At 43.8% G+C, this 13432-nt stretch overlaps 1 protein-coding gene across 1 annotated transcript in view; it reads right to left on the bottom strand.

Annotated features, from left to right (window-relative positions):
* Positions 1-13432, bottom strand: part of TMC5 (transmembrane channel like 5) — a 36364-nt gene that overhangs the window by 8694 nt on the left and 14238 nt on the right. The window contains exons 6-12 of the mRNA XM_083712140.1: positions 12870-13037; positions 9391-9639; positions 7975-8126; positions 6956-7100; positions 4989-5144; positions 2822-2988; positions 890-968 (exon numbers count right to left, since the gene is read on the bottom strand). Coding sequence (XP_083568266.1) covers positions 890-968; positions 2822-2988; positions 4989-5144; positions 6956-7100; positions 7975-8126; positions 9391-9639; positions 12870-13037 — 1116 coding nt within the window. The remainder of the gene's footprint in view (positions 1-889; positions 969-2821; positions 2989-4988; positions 5145-6955; positions 7101-7974; positions 8127-9390; positions 9640-12869; positions 13038-13432) is intronic.

Genomic DNA, 13432 nt, shown 5'->3' with positions numbered 1-13432 from the left:
CCAATGGTGGGAGATGTAGTCCAATGCCACTGGTTCCCCATCACAACTTAAGAGGGTGGTTGGGCAAGCTGCTTCAGTGATCGGCTCTTGTGGAGACTGCTCCTTTCTAAGACACTGCTGCCTACTTATTTACCCCCTCCCTTGGTGCCCAATCTGCACAACTATCCAGAAGTAGAGTACAAGGCCAGTGTAGGAGGATCCATCTAGGAATTCTCATCATGCTCAAAGAGAAGCAGGCAAACAACAAGGTGCAACAGCAAAGTTATACAGGTTGTAACTTGAAGAACTGTTAAACAGAAGAAAGTGGACTGGAGTTTGCTTTTTCCTCCTCCCTTTCATTTTTTCCTCATGTGCCATGTCCTTCTTGGGTGTAAGCTTGCAGGCAGAGACAATCATAGAAGTGATTTTTTTTTTTTTGCACGCTACTCTGATCACCCTTTTGGCTACAGAGTATGGTATAAATGCTGTAAGCAAGCAAGTAAATGAATGAATATCGCTTCTCAGGCAGTGTAATAAATAAAGCAGAAGCTCTGGTGCATTTCGGCATGGCTGTGACCACCAGGCACATCTCGTGATGCCCATCTTAAGAGCTGCCTACAGCTCACCTTGGCAGTGGTAAGCAAGTGTCTGGGATTATATCACCTCCGACTGTGGATAACGCTTCCCCCAAGAGAAGAAAAAACCCCATTCACACATTACATCAAGGCTCAAAGAAGGCCTTCAAGCTTGCCAGCTTCCACCTCCAGCCTGAAGTGAAATAGCCCCAAAGCAAATATTTTTACCCGCTCTGTTCTGTCTGAGAAAACAAGGCACGGGTGTGAGGGAAGTTTCTGTTATGTCCTTATACTTAAGATCCGCAGCAGTTCAGAAGCAAACTGGAAAACCTTACCTCTGCCTTTGATGCAGGCACTTCGTTAAGCCAGTAGTAGCACAGGATCCCAACGATTGATATTTTCAGAATAACGTTCCTACGGAGGGGCAGCAATTGCCGTCAGAATTCAGCAGAGGGACACAGTACAAGAAAAGTACTTGTGGGCAGTATCAGATCCCTTTCGGAAAATGTATTCATTTTTTACATTTATATCCTACCTTCCCTCTAAGGAGCCCAAGGTAGCATATACAGTCCTCCCCCTTCTCCATGTCACCTTCATGACAACCCTGTGAGGTAGGCTAGTCTGAGAGTGAGTGTATAGGGAAGTTTTTAACGTCTGATCTCTTATTATGTTTTTAGATTTTTTAGAAACTGTCCAGAATGCCTGGGGCAACCAAGTCCAGTGGGTATTTGTACAAATAACAAAATTATTATTCTTATTATGGAAGCTTTAGCTGAGTTTCCCGCATTGGACCAGAGGAACCTCAGGGTCTCTTTCCAACTCTATGATTCTATGATTATTATGAAACTGTGGAATTCACAACCAGGATGGCTTTAAAAGATGGATATTCAGATTCAAGGAAGATAAGGCTATTATCCATGGCTATTTCTACCTCCACGGTCGGAGGCAGCAAGCCTCCAGAAAAAATGTAGTTAGGAATCACAAGTGTGGCAAGCATCATTTGCTCTGCTTGCAGGCTCCCCATAGGTATCTGACTGGCCACTGGGGCAGCAGAATGTTGGACCAGATGCGCCACTGGCCTGATCCAGCAGGACTTCTCTCATCCACAGACACACACCCCATAAAAGGATTTCCTAATGAACTCCTCCTATGCTAGTGTTTTTATTCACTCACACAGTAGGTAACAATGGCTACTGAATTGTATGGCTTTAACAGAGAATTAGACAAATTCATGGATCATGAGGCTTCCAGTGGCCAGTTGGCCATGATGGCTATGTTCCAATTTTATTGGAGGAAGGATGCTTCTGTATACCAGGTTGTTGAAATCACAGGTCGGGAGGGTGCTGCTGTGTTCTGATTCTGCTTGTGGGCTTTTCGTGGATCTCTGATTGGCCATGGCAAGAACAGGACAGTGGGCTCCTGGTGGACCTTGGGCTTGCTCCACCAGGGCTCTCCTTAGGTTCTCATGCAAGGCTTCACAGATGCGGTTCCCATGGAGTCACTCACCTGTGCCCTAACCAGACCCAGCTTAGCTTCAGTGAAGACGCTGCATTGTGAGCCTTCCGACCTTGCCCTGGACCTGGTTATTGAACTTGGACTAAATACCATATTTTTCGCTCTATAAGATGCACTTTTTCCCCTCCAAAAAGTAAGGGGAAATGTGTGTGCGTCTTATGGAGCGAATGCAGGCTTCAGCAAAAGCAACGCAAAGCCTCCAAAGCGCAGCAGAAGCGCTCCCGCCATGCTCCAGAGGTTTCACATTGCTTTCACTGAAGCCTGGAGAGCAAGAGGGGTCGGTGCGCACCAACCCCTCTCGCTCTCCAGGCTTCAGGGATAGCCGCTTGAAGCCTCCGGAGCGCAGCGGGAGCTCCCACTGCGCTCCGGAGGCTTCACATTGCTTTTGCTGAAGCCAGGAGAGCAAGACTCTCCTGGCTTCAGGAATAGCCGCCTGAAGGCTGAAGAGGGAGAGGGGTCGGTGCGCACAGATCCCTCTTGCTCTCCTGGCTTCGCTTCGCTGGAGAGGCGCTGCACCGCTTTCCCTCTCTGCATAGTGCCCCTTCAAGCGAAGCGGGAGGTGAAATGGAAGGAGCTCCATTTCTCCTGCTGCTTCACAGAAGGGGCGCTGTGCAGAGAGGGAGAGAATTTTTTTTTCTTGTTCTCCCACTCTAAAACTAGGTGCGTCCTATGGTCGGGTGCGTCCTATAGAGCGAAAAATACGGTAAATGGTACTCTAGGGAGACAGGGAGCATGTGTGAAGACAGCAATACCTGACAATAGCAGTGTAGATCTGGTTTCGGGGAGAAGTGAATTTTTCAACAAAGCCAAAGGAGGAGTAGAAGAAAGGCACGCCATGGTTGAGTAGGCTCACCACAATGGGCAACACCAGGGTAGCAGCTTCCCTTTGCAGCTCATTTTTACTCTCATCAAGAAGTAACTTTGGGAGAGGGAGAAAAGAGAGAGAAGCTATTTAATTCAGACATCAGGTTTACCGCCTGCTATACCATCAAAGAGAACACGATGAAAATGTTTTATAGGTGGCATCTGACACCATCTAAACTTGCCAAGATCTAACTGGAAAAAATTTAAAGACTATTTGGAAAAATATTATAAGTTGTATGAATGTTAAAAAACGCACCTTTTAGGAAATTCTAGCTTCAGTAATGTTAAATTAAAGAAATGGAAATTAAGGTACAAGAAGTCAGAGATAGAATAATGAAACAACTTTATTGTGTTAAAATGAAAACGTACATGATTTGGGTCATAATATATTTGAAATTGGGTAACATGATAAAATGGAAGATACAATAAGTATTGAAACAAGTTAACAAATTGCAGATGTTATGTATCACAGAGAATGCAGGGTTGGGAGGACGCGGGGAAGTCCAGTAGATTGGGAAAAAAGAACAAGAAAATTTGTAACTTTCTTTTTCTACTTTTATAATATGCTCTTTATTCTTTTTTCTGTATTTCATAAAACTAATAAAAAATATTATAAAAAAAAAATAAACTTGCCAAGATCTATAAGTCCAATCTATGCTGGAAATGTGAGAAGGCTGAAGGGACAATGTTTCATGTTTGGTGGGGCTGTGATAAAATTAAGAAATTTTGCGGTAGTATTCATGAAGAGCTTAAAAAGATGTTTAAAATCTCAATAGGAAAGAAACCAGAGGGGTATTTATTAGAGATATTAGGGAAAGATATCCCACATGAAAAGAAAAGAATCTTTTTATATGCCACCGCCAGAATAGTTATCGCTAGGAATTGGAAAGGAGACATTATACCTACAAAAGAAGGTTGGATATGTAAACTTAGTGAATTTATAGAATTGGCAAAGTTAACAGCAGCCATAAGACAAATCAAAAACTAAGATGAAGCAGGCTGTGTGCGTTGAGTTATTAGTCCTACAGGGAGCCCAGAATATGGTGTGGATTTGTTAAGCAGGGCTAGGGGAACCTTTTTCAGCTCAGAAGGAAGGCTGTGTTGCCTTCTGAGCAACCTTCCAGAGACCACATCCCCTTGCAAGGCATGGAAATGTCACCTTTGTACTGTAGGCTGCTTTCTGTACATGCTCACACATGCTTCTCTATCCTTCAGGTAAGCAAGAGGCATTTTCGGAGTCCAAGGACACATTCCAGCCAGGCAATTACACACAGGGAGGGTGCAATGCAAGCTAATGACAAATGTGGCTGGAGAGGGGCTGTAGCATGGGGAGACTCTCAAGGGCTGCCCCTTAGAGAGGCCTGGGGAAGCACATTTGGCTCTGCCCCACGCCACACCCATGGGGCAGAGCTAAGCATGAGATGATAGGGACATAGGAAGCTGCTCTATACCAAGTCCGACCATTCATCCATCTAGCTCAGTGTTGTCTACTCTGGCTGGCAGTGGCTGTCCTTGCCTTTTGCTCCGCCAGTCCCAACAGGCAGCAGCCCTCACTGCTCTGAGCACACAGCCTTGTAAGAGCACTGAAATATACTCAGAGTCAAGAGTGGATTTCATGCTCTTTATTCAGCTCATAGTGGTGAGGAGGAACGGAAGTTTCCCCAAAGTATCTGCTTTATATACATTATTTACACAATGGGCTGCACGTGATTGGCTAATTCTGGAATTCTCCTGTAGGCCAATCAAGTTGTGGATTCACTTTCATCTGGAGCTGGATTGGGTGGCTCCTGCAAACCAATCATACTGCTGCATTGTTCTAGGACCAATCAGACTGCTGCATTCTGAATCCTATTGTTCTAGGACTAATCAGACTGCTGCATTTTGGATCCTATTGTTCTAGGACCAATCAGACTGCTGCATTTTGGATCCTATTCAACTCAGTACATAACAAGCACACTCGCTTATTTCGCAAGCAAAACACAGTGCAGGTAATATTATTATACAAAGGCAAAAGCAGAGAAAAAATGTATTAAGAAAGAAATCAAAGGACCTTACATTTAAGTTAATGAGGCAGAAGTAGTAAATGCCAGCGCATGAACCAGCTGTCGTTAACAGTGACACAACCCAGGCCACCAGGTGAATGAAGAGCCGGTTAATTTTCTGGCGCTGAGAAAGCTTCAGATATTCAGTATTCACTTCCGACAAGGTCTCCTGAAGCCGAAACAATTAAATATGATTGTTAAGGTTGTGGGAGATTAGCAGCCAAACCTACCAAATGCATATTCTTGCTAGTTAGAATGAGAAGGGGCTAGCATCACACAGCTGTACTGAGGATCAGCAGATACTCAGACTATAGAAATAAAATTGGTAGAGAGGGTTCTGTATGATGTCACTTCCCCTCCTCCCCAGAAGAGGAAGGAGCATGTTCCTCTTTCTTTGTTCCTCTTTCTCTTTCTTTGACCAGTGTTGGATGCAGGCATGCACTTGTTCCAGCTCCAGGCACACGTCTAAAGCTGGTTACACTGTAAATATAAGTATTTTGCCTGCATAGTTTTTATTGCTGCCATTGCTGTGAACTAATGCAAGATTGTAAGTAATTATATTTTTAACTTACTTCCCAGGTTGTTGCCTGATTCTTTGTTCCCTCAGGGTTAGAGAGGGAAAGCCAGCTTACTTCATAGCTGGACTTGCTCAAAAAGAAGGTTTTACAGCCTAATTCCTATGCTTTTAATTTTGCTGCCAAGGATGGGACTTTAAACTCTGTTCAACTCATACAGGTGGGCGCCTGGAGGGATAAATTGCAATTAATATATCCTCTCCTACCCAATAAAATCCATCTCACACAGGTTTCTTCATCATAAGGTCCTAGGGCACTTTGCAACCAAATACAAAACTGAGGTCAGCTAAAACGAAAACTAGTTATAAAGCCATATGATGCAGCTCAGGCAAGTGTTTCAGATAAGCTCATTTGTCATAAGCTATAACGTACAGTAAAGTACGAAGGCGACAACAACCCGTTCACATGGGGAATCAGCCCTCGCTTGTTCACCCACTCTTGTCATGGGGCTGCAACATAAGCATATTTACTCCTGAGTAAGAAAGCCATAGGTAAAGGTAAAGGGACCCATGACCATTAGGTCCAGTCGTGACCGACTCTGGGGTTGCAGCGCTCATCTTGCTTTACTGGCCGAGGGAGCTGGCGTACAGCTTCTGGGTCATGTGGCCAGCATGACTAAGCCACTTCTGGCAAACCAGAGCAGCGCACGGAAACACCATTTACCTTTACGCTGGAGTGGTACCTATTTGTCTACTTGCACTTTGAAGTGCTTTTGAACTGCTAGCTTGGCAGGAGCAGGGACCGAGCAACAGGAGCTCACCCTGTCACGGGGATTCGAACCGCTGACCTTCTGATCAGCAAGCCCTAGGCTCTGTGGTTTAACCCACAGCGCCACCCGCGTCCCTAAGAAAGCCATACACACAGTCATATTAAAGAAGATAAGGACAGCCCATCTAGTGCAGCATCCTCTTCTCAAAGTCAGAACCGGCCCAATACATTCTGCTGCCTGAGGCAAAGGACAGTATATTCTCTCTCTTCCTATTCCCTGCGCAAACGCCAAACAGATTGGCAGGTGCATCTTCAACACCGTAAAGGGATCAGCACCTTCCGCTTCACCCAAAAGATGCTTTCTAGATTAGGGAAAGCCTTGTGACATATGCTCAGATGCATCCTCATTGCTGCCTACATTGCAGCATCTGCCGCCTAAGGTTGTACTCTGTCTAATGGTAGGGCCAGCCATGCTCATAGTGGCCCACCTGTTGCTCATGGGAATCCCACAGGCAGAATCTGAGGTCTACAGTGCTCTCCTCACTTGTGATTCCCAGCAACTGGAATTCAGATACCAGATGTTGTGTATAGCTATCCTAACCTCCTACCCTTATCCTCAATGACTGTAAGCTGATGACCATTGTCTAAGTCAGTGACCATCACCAAACCAGCAAATTCTATTAGTTGAACAGCATACCTTTATCTGAGTGCTGAGATTCCTCTGTTGCAGCTTCACAGCTTTCTCATTAGTTATACTGAAGTCCCAGACACAGAGAAGTTTGGCAGCATTTCCAGCGTACATCTGGGGATGAGCAAAGTTGTTGCGGAAGGACTTTGCCATGCTACAATGAAAAGCGAAACATGCATCAGTGGTTGTATGAAAGCGGGGAGGGAAGCAGAGAAGATATTAGATGAAAAGCAGTAAATCGCACAAAGTGGGACCTGCAACAAATGTTGCAGCGTGAAGTACTCCTGCTGCAGAGCCTTTGCCAGGACACTCCATTCCATCCCTTCTCAATTTCCTGTCCCCCCTCCTGCCCCCGCCTGAGAGATAGAACCATTGTGTGGTCACTGTTGCATCCCCTTAACTTTTTATGTATATACCGTATGTATATGTGTGTGGTGTGTGTGTGTGTGTGTGTGTGTGTGTGTGTGTACACACACACACACACACACACACACACACAAGCCTCAGGGATGTCACGTTTGCCAATACCTCCCCTTGTATGCTTGAATGGTGCTGTTTTGTCTACATAAAAGATCAGTGGCACCCACAGCACTCACTTCAAAATCCAAACGCACCCATGGGCCTAAAAAGGTTGGCAACCCTTATGTTCGCTCAAAAGGTTGGAAGGCTGATGGCGATACTGTGTAGTGAAGTACAGATGGCTGTTTTCTTTCCTTTTCATTAAAGAAAACGAAAATTAAGACACAAGAGGCCATTTTGAGCAGAGAAGCAGCAAGAAAGGGTGGGTTATTCTGTGACCCTACAGATGTTGTTCACTACAACTTCCATCATCTCCAACCACTGGCCACACTTGATTGTGCTCATAGGAGTTGGAGTCCAACATCTGGAAGACCACTAGGTCTCCCATCTCATCCCAGCTTTCAAACAAGCGATCATTTTTGGCACTCAAGAATATTCTAAAGAGCAGTCTCTCCCCCCCCCCCATAGAGTCACCTTTAAATCCAAAAGAAATCTAAGTATCACTGTACCTATAGAGCAAGCTTAAGAAGCAGATAATAAAATAGATTCCTATGGTGAAAATATAGGCCAGCTGCATGTAATATGAAGAGTTGTTCTCGTTTTCAGTGATGGTAGTATTGGTGTAAAAACCGTAATAGAGCACAGTGTCGCTAAAATAACCCTGAAACAAAAGAAACATAAATGTGGCTCAAGCAGGTTAACGAAAGGTTTCAGTTATGAACGTGAAAACACCATACAGTGCGGGGGTTGTTCTGTTTTGTAACATGAGAAACTATGACACACGCTATTGGTTACATCATTGACATGTCACTGAGAGGATAAAGAGGAATGGGGTGCCTGTGGCCCCCCAGATGTTGGGATTCCAACTCTCATCAGCTCCAGCCAGCATAACCAATGGTCAGGGATGATGGGAGTTGGAGTCCAAGAAAGACCTCACCCCTGGAGTAATAAAGCAATGCATGTACACTTTTGCAAAAGGGTTGTTCACTACTTCACAAGAGCCCAGATTGTGAAGAGCAAGATAATGTGACAAAGGAAGGAAGGAAATAAGACCCCACCAGATGAGCAGGGTATAAATAATAAAATTATTTCAGCAGAAATGCTTTGGAGTTTCGCCAGAGGTCTAGAACACAGCACGGCTGTAACTGCACTGCAAAGCATCTGCTGACAAGAAAACCCAACTGCTAGCTGCTCAGGCTGTAGATGGCTGCATACAGAATTTCAGAAGGTTTAAAGGGAATAATGGGGGACACACAGATGCAGTGTGCAGTCCTCCTTATAATGGAAAAAGCCGGACTGCAAACACTGAAGTAGGCCATTGAGCCGATCCAGGTCAAAATCCACCCAGAAGTGATCAGGAGAGTCTACTTTGGAATCTGAGGACAGATTCCTCCTCCTCCTTCCCCATTCCTAGTGCGTGTGAGAAGGAGACCAAATGAGATTGGTTGATTGGTTGAATGCACGAATTGTGGGGAGGAGTTGTGGTCCAGTCAATTTTAGACATGGTCTCTGTCTCTGCCACCAGTACAGTGGTACCTTGGTTTACAACCATAATCCATTCCGGAGGTCTGTTTGTAAACCAAAACAGGTTGTAACACAGGGCACGCTTTCGCCAATGGGGCCTCAAAAAAAATGTGTTCGTAATAAAAAAAATGGGTTGTAATTCAAAAAAAGGTTACAAACAGGGATACGCACTTCCGGGTTTGATGTGTTTGTAATCCAAAACGTATGCAAACCAAGACGTATGCAAAACTGTATGTGGTACCAACACAGCTCCCATTACAAAAAAATGTTGTCCAGCTCTGCTTTAGGCAAACTATATTTTAGAAGTCCTCTGTAGCACAAGGCTTACTTATTCGGGGGTGGGGGTGGGGGTGGGGAACAAGCCCACATGAAACCTATTATTGTTTTAAAAACACACTTACAGCTCCAGTGAAAAACTCCAGCCCCAGAAATGATAGGTTATTTGCTCTCGCTGCTATGAGCTGAGGGATCGCAATAAAACTGAAGTTCACAAGGAACGAAAAAATATTGAATGTCAGGAGCCACGTCAGGAACACGAAATAGGAACCGACGCTGGTCCCGAACTTTCCGCCAATGTCTTTTAGAATCTTCTGCCAAAGTTTGAGGAGCTGAAAGCAGTCTGACAAGCCGTTTTTAAACTGTCGAAAGGACTAGGAAGAGGAAGGGGGAGAGAGAAAAAACAAAACAAAGCATCAAGCCTTTGGGTAATGTCTGGGCCAATTCTGTTTTGTTTGTTTGCTACTTTAAAGCGGGGGTCACCAACTTTTTGGGACTGATGAGCCAACGTCATCTGCATAAAGCCCAACTTCAGTTCATATGTGATAAAATGTATTGCGACAAGTAGTATTTTCATCATAAATACTAAGGGCAAACTCAACTCTCCTTAGATAGCTGAACCAATTCCACACATGCAAGAGCGGGGGAATCTATGGGGTTTGGGGGAATGTGAAGATTTGCAGAAATTGTGGGTTGGGGAGGGGGGCTTTAGGAGGAAACAACCCTGGGGGAGGGGAACCCTCACTTAAAGTAAAAGCCCAGCACAGGCACAGACTGCTGGTAAACAGTTGGGGGTGAGAAGGAGGGAATGGAACACTGAACAGGAGCATTTATTGCTGCAGCATTACAGCTCCCACTTGCCCTTTATTGTTTTATTGCTAGAGGTAGTACTGGTAACACAAAGAGCAGTGAAGGCAACAAGCATTATGTCTTTCACTGATAGCAAAGTTAAGTAGGGCCAGGCAGTAAAAGGCGCTCCTTCTCCCAAGTCAAGGTGCATAGTACCCAAGGCAGGTTAGATTATTTGGCCCTTGAGGCAGATGATGACACAAACCCCTTTTTATCTCTGCCTTCCTGGAGGTACAAGTGCAATGCAATCATCATGTGCTTAACAAGTCTACTGCCCTTTCATGACCTGTTTAGCTGCCTGAGGTTATTGCTTCCCTCAATCTATGGATGAAGGGGAGAATTCTGATTCTTTTTGAATTTTAATAAGAAGTTTCTACACCCAATACACAAAGCAAACCATAGTTATCCTTTGAAATTCAGATTTCTCGAATTTTGCAGTGCATTTCTCCAACCAAATAATGTCTTTCAAAAGAACATGTATTCAGGAAAGCGCTCACAAAAATGCATATATTATAGAAAACAACAATGCACTATATTGGGGAGAAGTGTTTACAAAAAATGTGCATTTTAGTCAAAATGGCTGTATTTTTGAATGGGAGCAAAAATGGGAATTTTAGGAGAGATTTGCACTAAAAAGCTGGCAGACTTTCATGAGGGGTTGTTGTTTTTTAAAGTTGCAAGCAGCTGTGAAAATGTGGAGAGCTGAGATGAAGATTGGAGAAATGAGAAAGTGAAATGGGCAGATTCACCCACCCCTAAGTTTGTTTAATGATAGGGTCGGACTCCAGATTGTCAGTAATATAAACCAAGAAATGGTAAGAGCCTAGCCTATTGACTTCAGAAGTAAGTCTCATTGTATCAGCAGGGCTTACACCCAAGTAATCAGGCACACAACTTCAACCAAAACCTGGCAAAGCTTTCCTGACCAGATATTTTTGGGGGTGGGGAAGATGTTGTTGTTGTTGTTTAGTCGTTTAGTCGTGTCTGCATGTCCGACTCTTCGTGACCCCATGGACCAGAGCACGCCAGGCATTCCTGTCTTCCACTGCCACCCGTAGTTTGGTCAAACTCATGCTGGTAGCTTCGTGAACACTATCCAACCATCTCATCCTCTGTCGTCCCCTTCTCCTTGTGCCCTTCATCTTTCCGAACATCAGGGTCTTTCCCAGGGAGTCTTCTCTTCTCATGAGGTGGCCAAAATATTGGAGCCTCAGCTTCAGGATCTGTCCTTCCAGTGAGCACTCAGGGCTGATTTCCTTAAGAATGGATAGGTTTGATCTTCTTGCAATCCATGGAACTCTCAAGAGTCTCCTCCAGCGCCTTAATTCAAAAGCATCAATTCTTCGGCGATCAGCCTTCTTTATGGTCCAGCTCTCACTTCCATACATCACTACTGGGATTTTTCCCAGTAGCGGGGAAGATAGTTGTGTGTAATAGAGGACATCAACACACCACCTGCATGCTTCTATTTATGTGACTTGGCAGGCTCTAGAGTGCCCTAAAGAAGACCCCAGCACTCTGAAAGGACACCCTCACCATATCACCATTTTCTTTCTTTTTTTGTTTTCTTTTTTTTATAAAATATTTATTAAGATTTTGCATAATAAAACAAGTATCACAATCAGAGAAAACAAAAGAGAAAGACAATCAAAAACAGCACAATCCAAAAACGAAAAAAATAAAAACAATCAGAAAAAACAAAAAAGAGAAAAAATAAAAATCTAGTTTCTTGCTTACTGTCTTTATAACCCTCTTTCCTGACTTCCTCACATCTCCCTTTTCTGTATTCCCCTTTACACAATCAAATTCAGCAATTCCTTACCCTCTTTCCAATCTTATTCAATATTATACATTTCAACCTATTATGCCTTTGGTTTCCTTTCCTTTTAAATCCATTTATCACATGTTCTTTATAACTTAATCCCTTATATCATTTGTTTAGTTTCAACATAATTATACTCTGGTCTTACCCTTTTTTTTCTTAAAACATTTTTGCATAATTTTTTTTACTATGTCACTGATGCCATATTATCTTTATATCCAACATCATTTTAACATTCAAACATTTTACAATGTTTTTGGAGATATTCTTTGAACTTCTTCCAGTCCTCTTCCACGACTCTTCTCCCAGGTCTCGGATTCTGCCAGTCATTTCTGCCTATTCCATATAGTCTATCACTTGCATCTGCCATTCTTCCAGAGTGGGCAAATCTTGTGTCTTCCAATACTTTGCGATGAGTATTCTTGCTGCAGTTGTTGCATACATAAAGAGTGTTCTATCCTTCTTTGGCACCAATTGGCCGACAATGCCCAAAAGGAAGGCCTCTGGTTTCTTAGGAAAGGTATGTTTAAATACCTTTTTTAGTTCATTATAGATCATTTCAATGGTCCAGATCCTGGGGCTCTTAATTCTTTTTCAGTCTCTTTCTGAAGGTCTTCTCCGTAATCACTCAAAAATTTTTCCTTCTCTTCAACTGTTTTGATTTTAACTTTTTTCCCTTTAAAGTTAAAAGATAGTCCCTGGGGGAACTCCCATCTAAAGATGATTCTGTTGCTTCTCAGTAGTGTCACCAAATCTCCGTAGTTAGATCTAAGCTCCAAAAGGTGTTTCGGAAATGTCCTTGTAAATTTCCACTCTAAAGTCCTGAATCTCAAGAGTCTTTTGAAAATGCGCACTCAGTATCTTATCCACATCAACATTCTTTAAACATTTCCACGGAACACTTATCTCTCAATGACAGCATGCAACACTTACCAAAGCTGTGTTGTAGAAGCACTGTGAGCAACAGTTAATCTGCCTGTGGGACTTCCTGGTTTTCTCCAAAATAACACTATCCCTGTGGAGTTGCAGGTGGTAAAAATTATATGGGAGAGGGTTACTTCCAAAGTTTTGGCTTGCTCTAAGCAAGGATAATGCATATGTCTAATAGCTTTTTGCATGTTCAAGGTATTCACTTAATTACTACAAGTTTGGGAACTAGCAACAAATCCTAATCCCTCTCCCATCTCACTCTTTTGGGTAGACCTAAATGGGACACGGGTGGCACTGTGGGTTAAACCACAAAGCCTAGGGCTTGCCGATCAGAAGGTTGGTGGTTCGAATCCCTGCGACGAGGTGAGGTCCCATTGCCTGGTCCCTGCTCCTGCCAACCTAGTAGTTCGAAAGCACAAAGTGCAAGTAGATAAATAGGTACCGTTCTGGTGGGAAGGTAAACGGTGTTTCCGTGCACTGCTCTGGTTCACCAGAAGCGGCTTAGTCATACTGGCCACATGACCCGGAAGCTGTACTCCGGGTCCCTCGGCCAGTAAAGCGAGATA

The sequence above is a fragment of the Podarcis gaigeae genome (genome assembly GCF_964106915.1).
Source record: "Podarcis gaigeae genome assembly, chromosome: 14".
Classification (NCBI taxonomy): Eukaryota; Metazoa; Chordata; class Lepidosauria; order Squamata; family Lacertidae; genus Podarcis; species Podarcis gaigeae.
The sequence above is the reverse complement of the archived record's forward strand: the minus strand, read 5'-3'. Positions and strand labels throughout refer to the sequence as shown.